Source organism: Embiotoca jacksoni, unplaced genomic scaffold (assembly GCF_022577435.1).
Source record: "Embiotoca jacksoni isolate LCO1_2020_lvr unplaced genomic scaffold, fEmbJac1.0.p SCAF_12, whole genome shotgun sequence".
In the NCBI taxonomy this organism is placed as follows: domain Eukaryota; kingdom Metazoa; phylum Chordata; class Actinopteri; family Embiotocidae; genus Embiotoca; species Embiotoca jacksoni.
In genome coordinates this window covers 15,105,486-15,116,997 of record NW_027185252.1, presented here as the reverse complement: position 1 = coordinate 15,116,997, position 11,512 = coordinate 15,105,486, and the positions used below count along the sequence as shown (strand labels likewise).

General features: G+C 41.8%; 1 protein-coding gene across 4 annotated transcripts in view; it reads left to right on the top strand.

Annotated features, from left to right (window-relative positions):
• Window positions 1-26: 26 nt before the first annotated feature.
• The window catches only part of arid4b (AT-rich interaction domain 4B), a 40,584-nt gene continuing 29,098 nt past the window's right edge, over window positions 27-11,512 (top strand). For all 4 annotated transcript variants that reach the window (XM_069145037.1, XM_069145039.1, XM_069145038.1 and 1 more), the window contains exons 1-2: window positions 27-223; window positions 2,539-2,587. In XM_069145037.1, coding sequence (XP_069001138.1) covers window positions 2,582-2,587 — 6 coding nt within the window. In that variant the 5' untranslated portion in view covers window positions 27-223; window positions 2,539-2,581. The remainder of the gene's footprint in view (window positions 224-2,538; window positions 2,588-11,512) is intronic.

Sequence of the window (11,512 nt, the reverse complement as noted above, 5' to 3'; positions counted from 1 at the left end):
ATCCGCGGGAGGCGGGGCGAAGGAGCACAGAAAGAGCTAGGCTACGGAGGAGCTAGTCAACAAGGCGAAACAGCAGCTCTGCGAAAACGACTTTTCCTCCATCCAACATCCTCCAACGGACGACGGTTAAAGCCTGTCAGATTTATTCCCACATAAATGTCCCTATGGATTACTAATACACTTTCGTCGAAAAACCGAAGTGTTTCTGAACTTGACAGCATAGGTAAGCCTGCTTTTGTTCGGCAGAAGCCGTCGTTTATTTGGGAACATTTTTTTTTTTTTTTTTTTTTTTTTTTTTTTTTTTTTCCACCAGCTCGCTCGCTTCCCTCCTGCTGCTACCGAGCCAACCTTGACGTTAACGAGCCGACTTGTGAACTAAAAAGCTGCGGTGTGTCGAGGCGGGTTTCAGGAGGTGGTGGTGGTGGTGGTGGGGGGGGAATGAATGAAATTGGGGCGACTGCACGGTATATAAAAAAAAAAGAAAAAAAAAAAAGCTGACGGTCGAGAATAGAGAAATAAATAAGAGAGAGGGGAAAAAAAAAAAAAAAAAACTTGGGTCAGCTCGATAACAAAGTTATGCTGCAGCCATCCGATTAAAACTGATGAACCGAGTGAAAGGTTGGATAGTTTCAGTGTTGTTGAAGCGGAGGAATCCTCCGGGAGGTTGTCGTCGAGCAGCGCCGTCGTGGTGCCGCCGAACACCCGTCAGAAGTGAGATTACACCAGAACAGTTGGGACGAGCTGCAGGACGTCGACCGGCGACCCTGAACCGTGTAGTTTAACAGGTACATTATTGCATCGTCAGGCTTTTTTTTTTTTTTTTTGGTGCCACCGGGATCGTTAGATTCTCACGATTGACTTGGTCCGGTGTCGGCTGGGTCCGGATGGGTTACCGTGTATGGAGGAACTCACCCGTTTGGAGCAGTTCGTGGCCGTAAATCCAGATCCGAGGTGGACTATTTTTCCTCTGCTCGAGAGGACTTGTGTTATCTATCCTCCGTGTGTGAGTGAGCGAGTGAACAGTGTTTTTGTACATTTCCGTAACTGCCGATATGTCAAACTGACTGGGCAGGAATCGTTAGTGAAGAGGGTCTCGACGTGTTTAGTTAACCCCGGTACCAGGCTTAGGGACCGGGGGGAGGAGGAGGGAGAGAGACGGTCGAGACTACTGCTGGTGGTCAGTCACTCGTTTGCAGCGGCTGGTCGAAGCGATCTGGGGCGGATGTGACATTGTGTTATCCTCCGCGATCATCCAACGCGACCGAGAGCCACAAATGAGGGCTGCGACCTTGGCCTCTCTTACGACAATAAAATGTTGTGTGTGGGGGGATTAACGCGATGTTTTAAAGCTTGACCTTGTTGCGAACCGCTCCGTCGACTTGTTTCTTTGTCAGAAGCGACCTCACTCATCTGTGAGCAGTCAGCGAAACGCCAGACCAGTCGACACAGACAACATGTAGGTGAAGGCAGAAAAGTGACTTTTAACCGGGCCGCGCCGCTGATTCTCACTTTGTTGAAACTTAACGTTGTTATCGCGGCACGGCTTTGCTACGACATGCCCGTGAAGGTCTGCCGTGCCTGCCCGTGAAGGTCTGCCGTGCCTGCCCGTGAAGCGGCGTTATTAGCGCTCCTGTTCCTGCTGGCTCTCTGCGGAGCAGCGCGCCGAGACAAGGGAGAGAAGCGAAAATGAACGGCGTCGGAGCAGTTTCCCTGTTTAAAAAAAAATAAATAAAAATAAAGCTAAGACACCCGTCTCCGGGAGAGAAATGGCTCTGACATTGGCAGGTGAATTGCGACTACCGTCCCCGCAATTTCCAGTGTTTGTGCGCTTGAAGTGTTCTCCAGTTTTAGCCGACTGTCAGCCACAGAAATGGCGTCATCCTCTGCTGTAGTGTTGGTACGGTCGGTGCGGTGCAGACGGCTGGCTCACACACACACACACACACACACACCACGCTGCCCGAGCACCGTGCGGCTTTTCTTTTCTTTCTTTTTTTTTTTTACACCGTCGAGCACTTCATCTTTAACGGGTACATTTTCCATGTATTTGTGCACACCGACAGAGGAAGTCGTCTCGTTGGCCAGCGACTAGTTACTCCATGTTTCTGACTGGTGGCTGACTGACAACAGTACACTGGGCATTACATAAACGGCTTTAAAGAGCCCTGCGAATGAGAGTGCTCGGCCTGCCACGGTTTACTTTGCAACACGGATATATTTGGAAATGGGGCTCTGAAGCGCTCACACACACACACACACACCCATGTCAGTATCTTTAACAAATCACTCCCTGTCTTAATTCAGTGGAATCGTAGAAACAATCCCAAGAAGGATGTTACATGTGCAGACGATGTGGGTCTCTTTTTTTTTTTTTGTGCCAAATCCATGTCAAAGTGTGCGTCTGCCGCCCAGCTTTTTCATGGCATCCATGGCAGAAGAAGTGATGTCATCCTAACATAATTGTGTCTTGTTGTGGCAGACTGGCTGAAGTTGACAGTCTCTGTAATGCCTAACAGCTTCTTCACCCTCTGTTTTCAGCCTCGGATTCGTTACACTGGTCACCTAGAGGACTCATTGAGAGATGAAGGTATGTTCATTCATATTTTTTTTTTCATCCCCTCCTTGCATGTGTTCACTGCCACCAGAAACTCTCATTAGCTCACTACTACTCCTGCAGCAGCTCACTCAGCGCTTATGTAAACATATCTTAACCAGGTGAATTCAACACAAACTGTGAAATGTATTTCATATGCATGGCTTCATCCTTTTGTTGAGCTTTTGCTAAATGTAAATTTTAGTCTTGTTCAAACACAGAGAGGCAAGTGTGTTGGACGTGGGCCAAAGTAATAGGTTTGTTTGATATGCGTGATATTGAGCTTTCAGTGGCTTCAGCTTTATTTGCAAACACAAATTGGGAACTGTAATTTTTCATGTTATGCTTTGCTATGCAATCTTATTGAATTATATGCCGAGATAGGGGTTGATGTACGTGAATGTGAATTCACATTATAGGTGTGGCGCATACATAAATAAGCAAATAAATAGACTGTGGAATATTCAGGTGTTGTTTTGTTCAGCCTTACTTGATTTCAAAAAGTCACAACTGTCACCGTCTGGGAGGATATACTGTGTTGAGAGCTATTTATTTCTTTTCTTATAGTTCCAGTGGATCACAGTTGCGATTGTTGTTATGCCTTCAGGCTTTTTTTTTTTTATCTAAACTTGTCATTTGTTGCTACTTTTAGTGTCATAATCTGCAGAGTTGTTTGTCTTTTAAACTCATTTCTGTGACATCCAGGAGCATTTACCACAGTCAATATTTTTAGTTGCAGTTTTATGATATTATTAAGCATAACGGTACCGTGGGAAAAAAATTAACAAGTAGGAGATGTGAGCACTTGGACAATCTTGGAGAGTTAGTGGTGGACCCATTAAGTCTGCTCTGGTAACAATTTGTAGTCCGTCACTTGGCCCCTAATGGTGATCTGCTACTTGTGGTTAATCAAACTATACCACCACCCGCTAATAGGCATGTCAACAGCTTACCAAAGTATCTAATTAAAGCAACCAAAAGTACCACGAGATGTTGCTTTACCTTCCATGTAAGATGAGGAAATGATTTTGATCTCGTACGTGGCTTTTGCTTTGTGTAGCCCTGCATTCATACTCGTCCTACGAGTCATGCTGGCTCTGAACTACAGGATGGTTTGTTGTGGTTATATAATGAAGTGTTTGTGTCACTGGAAGACAGCAGAATTCTGATTGTCACCAGCAGAAATCGCCTTCAATGAACTGAGGCACAGACAATACAGAGAAACATGGGTTTAGCAGACACAAACTAATTCACATCTTAAATGAACTTTGCTGCTGCATGTCTTCATATGTCAACATTCATTAAACATGTTGCTATTAGAGGCTGTGAGCCTTTCACAGTTATTGTTGTCACCAGGTGGATTTCTGTCTCTTACATGATTATTATGTTCACAGTTGCTTATTCACATAACTGCTGAAAGGAATTGTGTTTTCGCATTGATGTTTTCTGTTTAGCCTTGTTGTATTCATTATTTTCATAGTGCTCTGAGTTGTGTGGCTCTGTTGATGCCGGGAGAGTACTCGCTTACTTTACCGCTGTGTGTAGGAGCATCTGCTCAATGCCTTCCCTCAACTGTAAATTGCTCCGTAACTAGGACAACTTTTCATTATGTTCACTTAGCATTTCATGTCACTCAGACTTACGATCCACCACCTTTCTTCATCAGTTGCACACACTGAGCTAGTACAGTATGCTGGATAAACTACTCTAAATGTTAGACCTTCTACAAGAAGACTCGTGTAGTGGATATCCGTTTGAATTCTTGAGAGTTGTTCAGCTAATAACTTTGTTCTTACGCTAATGCCTGCGCTGAAACTGGAATGAAGTCCTCACTTTAGCTGAAGTAATGCTGATAGATGTTCTCAACTGTCTTTTTCTCCATAACATTGGTAATTAAATCCAAATCTAATCCAAAACATCGATTCACCATATACACTGTATGACTATGTAATAGCATAGTTAAAGTGGCATTCCACAGGTTTCACAAACAATTTATTTTAATAACAAGAAGCTTATCTCAGCCTGTAAAAGCAGTTGGATAAGCTTTCCATATTTATTTATTTATTAAATAACTGTGACTTGATCTTAAAACTGTACATTTTAACAAAACGCTTAGAAGTGTGGGGCTTTTCAATCGGAGGCAGGGGAAGTGAAATCAAAGATGCTTTGGTGTTGCACCATGGGAAATGTGGGATTTAGGATATCTCTGCTGTCCCTGCCGTTTCAATTTGCACCAATCTGTTTTAATCCGATCTCTTGGAAACTTAAAAAAAATACATAAAGAAATAGTCCTTTAACTACCATTGCTAGTCGAGAGTTTTTCTGTTTTTCAGAACACTAATTGTCCAAACAGCTTTTGATTAAAGCTGTTTTTATAAAATAGCTTTGTTAAAAATAGCTTTGTTAGTGACATGTATTCAGTCAAGTTATTCCTACATTTAGACCAGTTTCAGCTGCCATGGTGATGGCTGAGCATGTGGTGCTGTGGTAATATGGTAAATATTCATGCATTTTGGTGAGGGGCCTCAGCAGGTCTGGTGCATTTGATTTGACATTTAATTTTATTACATTTTATTTGGCATCACTTCAGGTGAATGAGAAAATGCTGCAACTCACTCAGAAGTCATATGTTTAAAAAAAAAAAAAAAGGTGTATTTGTTTGTTTGGTTAGGACATGGGTATCTGTGATTGATAATGACTTGTCTAAATGTGGTTGTAATCACTCCAAATTCAAATGCAGAATTTGATTTAAATTTTTGAAGTTGAAAGTAACTAATTGTTGGTGATCCAGCAGGAAGAGTTGATGTTGACTGCCCCAAACTTGGAGGAATAATTACATAAACAAAAGGCATTAAGTAGTTATTATTTGGAGTTTAAAGTGGCCATGGCATTGCCACGGCAACTCCTGCTGAAGAACCAGTCACTGGAATTGTGGTGACTGTGGTTTGGACAAAGAGGTGATTCACAGCAGGATTATTGAACGTGTACGCCAGGCTGGGAAGGAGCTTAATTCTTTCCTGCATGCCTTTTGCATGTTCCTTTGTTCGACTTACAAGCTTATTCATTATAGCCCAACTTAATGGGTCAAAAACTATTGTTTGTGACTAAATGTTGTTTTTGAAAAGTTGCATTTTTGCATGCAGATGCAGATATACACTATAATTCTCTTAAATAATATAATTGACTAGTTATTTGTTACTCTTGATTCGACTGAGACATATAAGTGTTTCCACGACCTTCATTGGGTACATTAGCTGAATGAAAACCAGTTTGGGTTCTTAACATTGTTTTGTATTGTAGTTTAACTTAAACCAACATACATCCTACTTACAGTATGTGTGTCATTTTAGGTTTCAGAGGTGTGTTGTCTTGATTACACGTGTAATGCCAACATTAATGGCCTAAAAACTTCTGTTTAAAACTTTATCTGTGCATTGTGTCTGAGCGCTTCTGATTAGTTGTGGTGGAAGAAATAGTCCGATGCTTTATGTCAGTGAGAAGAGCAGTGTAAAGATACGGTTCCAAGTAAACATCATGTACTAAAAAAGTGCAGAAGTACTATTAGAGGAAATTTACTTAAAGTATCAAAAGTAAAAGTATTTATTATGCAGAGTGTTTTTATATCAGTGTAATCAGTAGTAATCTATCATATTTTATACAGAGGTCGTATGTATTTAACATCCCAAAGTGCCTCTAACTGGAGACACCTGTGTGCCTGTGGGAAGTGTTTCATTTGCAATGTCACCATGAACTGTAGCTGTGAAATAAATAAAGTTGAGTAAAAATGCACCATGTTTTCCCCTGAGATGTAAAAGTAGAAATAGCTGCCATCACCATGACTTTCCCAGAAGGTTTGCTGCAAAAAATCTGGTTCTGTCAGACTTGGAGTTGGTCCAACAAAAAGAAAATAGGAGGGTGGGGCGGGGGGGGGGGGGGTAATGGGTCTGATATATAGTAGATTTTGTGGATATAATGATGATGTGAGGAATCAGAGGCTGTAAATAGTGTACGATGGTGAACAAAACTGAGCTGTAATACATGATCCCTCCACAAACACATCTCCTAACACAAGACTCATTGTCACATCATGGTTAGTGTTGGCTGACTGTGCAAATACAAAGGTTAGAGTTCAGCAAAGATGAACTTTGACTTGTGAATCTGAGGACTGTCACATTGGCTTTAATGGTAGTGAATGAGAGGATGAGTGAACATCTGAAGAGACGGGTGCAAGTTTGTCTTAATGTGTTAACAATGGGTTTCTGCGTGCATCCACGGGACAACATCAGAGGCAGCCCGTGAGCTTTTAAGAAGTCCCTGGAGGCTCTCCCTGTTGAATGATATAAAGTGAGGCCACACACCATTGTGAATTATAGTGTACTGTTTACATGTGTCATCCCACTACTGTGCATTGCAGCTTTAACCTTTTGATAGCAGCCAGGAAGCTCCTTTTTTTTTTCCCCCTGAGTCGTTGAATGAAAATGCTGTCGTCACTCAGGTTGTCCAAGAAACGCACTACAGCAGCTTATTTCCAACCATGGAGTCGGCTGTTACGTTTTTCATGACCGAAGAGTCTTTATTGAGCAGAAACCGATCTCATTCTGCCACTGTCACTCCGCTATGTTTTTGTTTTTAGTAAAGCTGGAATGATTTCAAAGCTCAGACTTAATGTAGCAGCGTCGCCTGATTTGCTCCCTGACTAGAACGGCTTAAACACAGACTGGGTTTTGGATCACCAGTTGTCAGTGAGTTGTTGGTGCTTTGTTTAAATGTGTGTGCGATTCCACAGCCAGGACACGAGTACTTTGTGTAGCAGCACCGATGCTCCTGAAAGTAGGGACCAAGGTCAGAAACAAGGTTCATTGTTTTTTTTTTTTGTGTCGTATGAATTTGATCTGGTTAGTTTAGATTTCACGCTGCAGTTTTGCGAGGGCACTAAAGAATTCCTCGTCGTCATCACCTAAGTGAGCTGCATCTCTCTCTATACTTCACATGGATTGGTTTGTAGGTGAGCGTGCGTCTGACATCAGTGTTGTGAATCCAGCCGGTAGCCTTTTGTGTTTGAATGGACAAAAATGAAACCAGTTCCTTTTCTTTGCCGCTCTACTATTATTATCATTATGGCACCACTATCAGCACTTATTTTCCTGTCAGAGATTTAGTTATAAAAATTTGTAATTCTTATGTGTTTTATCAAGTTGACTTTTAATTTCTTTGACGGGATAAATTACAATAAAATGTTTTGAAAAGCTGAAGTTTGTTCAAGTCCATGCTAGCCACCAGTGTTTTGTCAGCCCATGCCAAGTCACAGTTGTACGAGTTCAATCAAGCACATATAATATTTTCCACATCAGTAGCACGAGGTGAATAGCCCGAGAGCTGGTTCTTGATTGTACTACCGCCGTTACTATCGCGTTTACTTTTTGCATGTAGTAGCTGAAGTGGTGCTTGAAGCTTATGATAAACACTGTTCTGCTGGTTTTTATTATGACAGCATCTCATGTGAGAGCAGCTATCATTGGCGAGAGGACGTTACACATCCCGAAGGCGCTGGTATTCAGCCTCTGAGCCGAGTCATCTTGGTTGGTTGGTCTTCTGAGCGCACTGTCTGTCATTCGGCTCTGGCAGAATCAAGCAAAATAATGAAAAAAGAAGTAGTCAGTGTTTTTCTCCAGACAGCTGTGGGCTTAATGGCAATGGAATCCAAGGAATGGCATTTTCTTTCATAGTTGTAGCTCCATGCAGGGCAAAAACAAACTGTCCTCTATTTGTGTTGGCATGTGAGCATGACAAATGTAATTCAGGCCTTAGGAGTGTGTTATTGCCCCTGCCTTGTTAGGTTGTGAATGTTTGGCTGCCACGGCTGCCAAGATAACCCAAGCTGCCCTCTCTGACTACCAAGCACGGGTCTTATTTTTAAAAGGAGGAAGGAGCCGGCTTGGAGCAGAGGGAGCAGAGGGAGTAGAGGGAGCAAAGGGAGACAAGTATTAGTATGAAAGAGGAGCAGGAACAGTGGTCTGTACGCAGCAGCAGTCCAGCTTTGTGTTGCAGCCATGACTGACAGGAGAGCTGGTCAGCCGCTGGAAATGGCTGCTGCGTCATGTAAACCTGGTGTAGGCCAGGGCAGCTGGTGCTCAGGCCAGACTGCACTGAAGACTAATGAGGTGTTTATCTGAGAGGTGGGGAGGCTGAAGTGCACTGGACTCTGCCCCCGAATACCATCTGTCAGAATCCCAGAGACACCGGTGATGATGCACCCTGTCCTGGTTTCACCAGCTCGTGGCCTTCTTAACACAGAAGATGCAGTTTGTCAGTCTGGAAACAAACATGTTCCTGTACTTCTTTTATATATGCAGCAAATATTAGTTCTTTTTTTTTCTTTTTGAAGGAGGATTTGATTTAGTAGAATTGTTCTTTGGGGCGAGACATTGATACGAGGCAGTTACATCTACAAACGATTTGTCTTCTTTATTGCACTTCTCCGTCCAAGAAGTACATCTTCACTAAGAATTACTGATGATTGTTCCATCAGTAAGAATTACTGATCAGTAAGAATCACGGATGAGACAGTCATTCCTAAGAATTACGTGTACAAAGTGTTTTCATGGTACGAGATGAAAAAAATTGTGAGACACTATTCTCGCCATCATCACAATTATTGTTTCACAGTTAACCAACTGTTCTTATTTATAGTCGTCAGTAAGGTTGTCACCACGATAACATTTGAGGGTTTTTTGTTCATTTCATGCCACTTTTTCAGTATAAGCCTAATCATTGTTTAATAACACACACACTGGACATCTTATAAATATGAAGAGACATATTGGTGTTATATAATAATAATAATAATAATAATAATAATTTAATATTAGTCTAGCTCCATTTCCATCCTCACAGCTCAGTTTTTCAGTTATGTTTGTCTGTTGGTATGAAGGTTCAATCATCCACTGGAGGGCGGATCAATCAGGGACCAGTAGGGGTGCCTCAGTGCGATGATATTGAAGTCAAGTGATTGTTCTAAAATGTAAATCCAACAAAGGTGACAGTGGAAGAGTTAGATGAAGCTGTACAAGCATGTGTAGCAACACTGTTATGGCATTGCACTCGCATATTGTCGGGGGGGGGGGGGGGGGGCTCTGTTGCTTAGAGGTTGGTGAGTTTTGGTGCACAACACGTGTCACATGGTGGTCAATGCTGATTGGTTAAAGGGTGCTCCAGTGACTTTAATATTAACCTGAAGTCTAAGCCCATTAGGATCCAACGACTGGGAACAGTTCCCAATGGAGTGTGACCAGGGGGACTGGTAGCACCAGGCTAATTGAATATTGGAACATATAAATAACAATTAGATCTTTTTAAACAAAATTTTGACTACTTAAATATTCAAAAACTATTACTGAAATATAAAGAGAAATTGTTGACAATGACAGATACCAATAACAACTAGATGACATAAATAAAAGAGCGCCAGTCACACCTCAAACAATAAATATTTATACATTTCTGTTAGTTTCATGCAGTTGTTTTTATATGAATACATGGAAAAGATTTGAATGATTATAAAACAAAAAATGATGGCTTTTAGCTCAAATAATCATGATGAGAAGATTATGTAATTGTTGTTAGAGGCCTGGTGCACAGTGGTGTACCTACTTTGATATCAAGCGGTGCATCCTTTTTGCTTGGCAGCCAAATTGTGGTTTTCCTACATGATGATTTGGCTGACAGTTACTGTAACACCTGTTTGAATATTAGAAAGGGAGTGCTTCCTAGTCAGATCACCAGTCTCCATATATAGATAGCACTCCTCACTGTTTATATCTTATAACTTAATATTATTAGAGAGGTGTTTGGCTCTATGACTCAGAATTGAGAATTAAGCTACAGATAACAAAGAAATGAATGAGGGTTATGAAACCTTATGTGAAGAACTGTGCAGTGGACTTTTAATCATACTGCTGTTTCAATTTATCAGCATTTGGCTCATTGCAGAATTATTAGCATGTCAGTGATGACACGGATGTGAGATGTTCTTATCATTTTTATGTGAACCCAATTCTGGTGGGAGTGTTTTTATGTTCAGTTATCTGCCCGTTGATATTCGACTCCATGATACAGCTCGACAGCTATTTTCCCCACTTAAAAATGTCTATATAATATAATATAATATAATACACCTGACCTCTTATAGCTCATTATTGCCACAGCTTTTCCTAAATTGCTTCCTGTTGTGTTTTCTAATGTCCTTAATGTGCCCAGCTGGAAGGTTTGGGCAGTATTTGAACAGCGTCTGTCCGTACAGCTCAAGAAAATGACACGTTCGAGAGCAGTATTCAACCAGTAGTGTTGAAGAGGCATTGTGCATCTGCAAAATGTTGCAAAGCAGCTGTTTTCCTGTGTTTTCCCCCCAAAGCTGCTGTGCTCGCTTCTTCTGATGCACTCTGTCAATGTGAAACTCTTCTATAAATCTGTTGGCTGCTCTTTATTTATTTATATCACCCCAGGGTTAGTTCACATGCAATATGTAAGAAAAAGGTTCAGGTGTTTCCACAAAGACCAACGGGTTGCAATAAACAAAGAATCTGACTTGGGTTGAGATTTGTACAGTTGATAGGAGCAGATCGGTGTTGGCAAATGAAGTTTTCAGACTTTTACCATGTCGGTTTTAATAGTGCTCGGGTCATGACACAAGTATGTGCCGTCGGAGGAGGCCTACGGCAGCTGGTGTCAGCGATTAGTTCCTCTTCACTGCTCCAAGTACTGCTAACCGCTGGTGTGGGTTTTAGCTGCAACAGCAACCTGTGCACTCTTTGCGACTCCTCCTGGGATCAATGAAGAACTATTATGAACGCCGCCCCCCACAGTCGGAGAGTTATTTTTCTCACCGAGTGTTACAAGTAATCAGCTTGTAGTGTAATATTT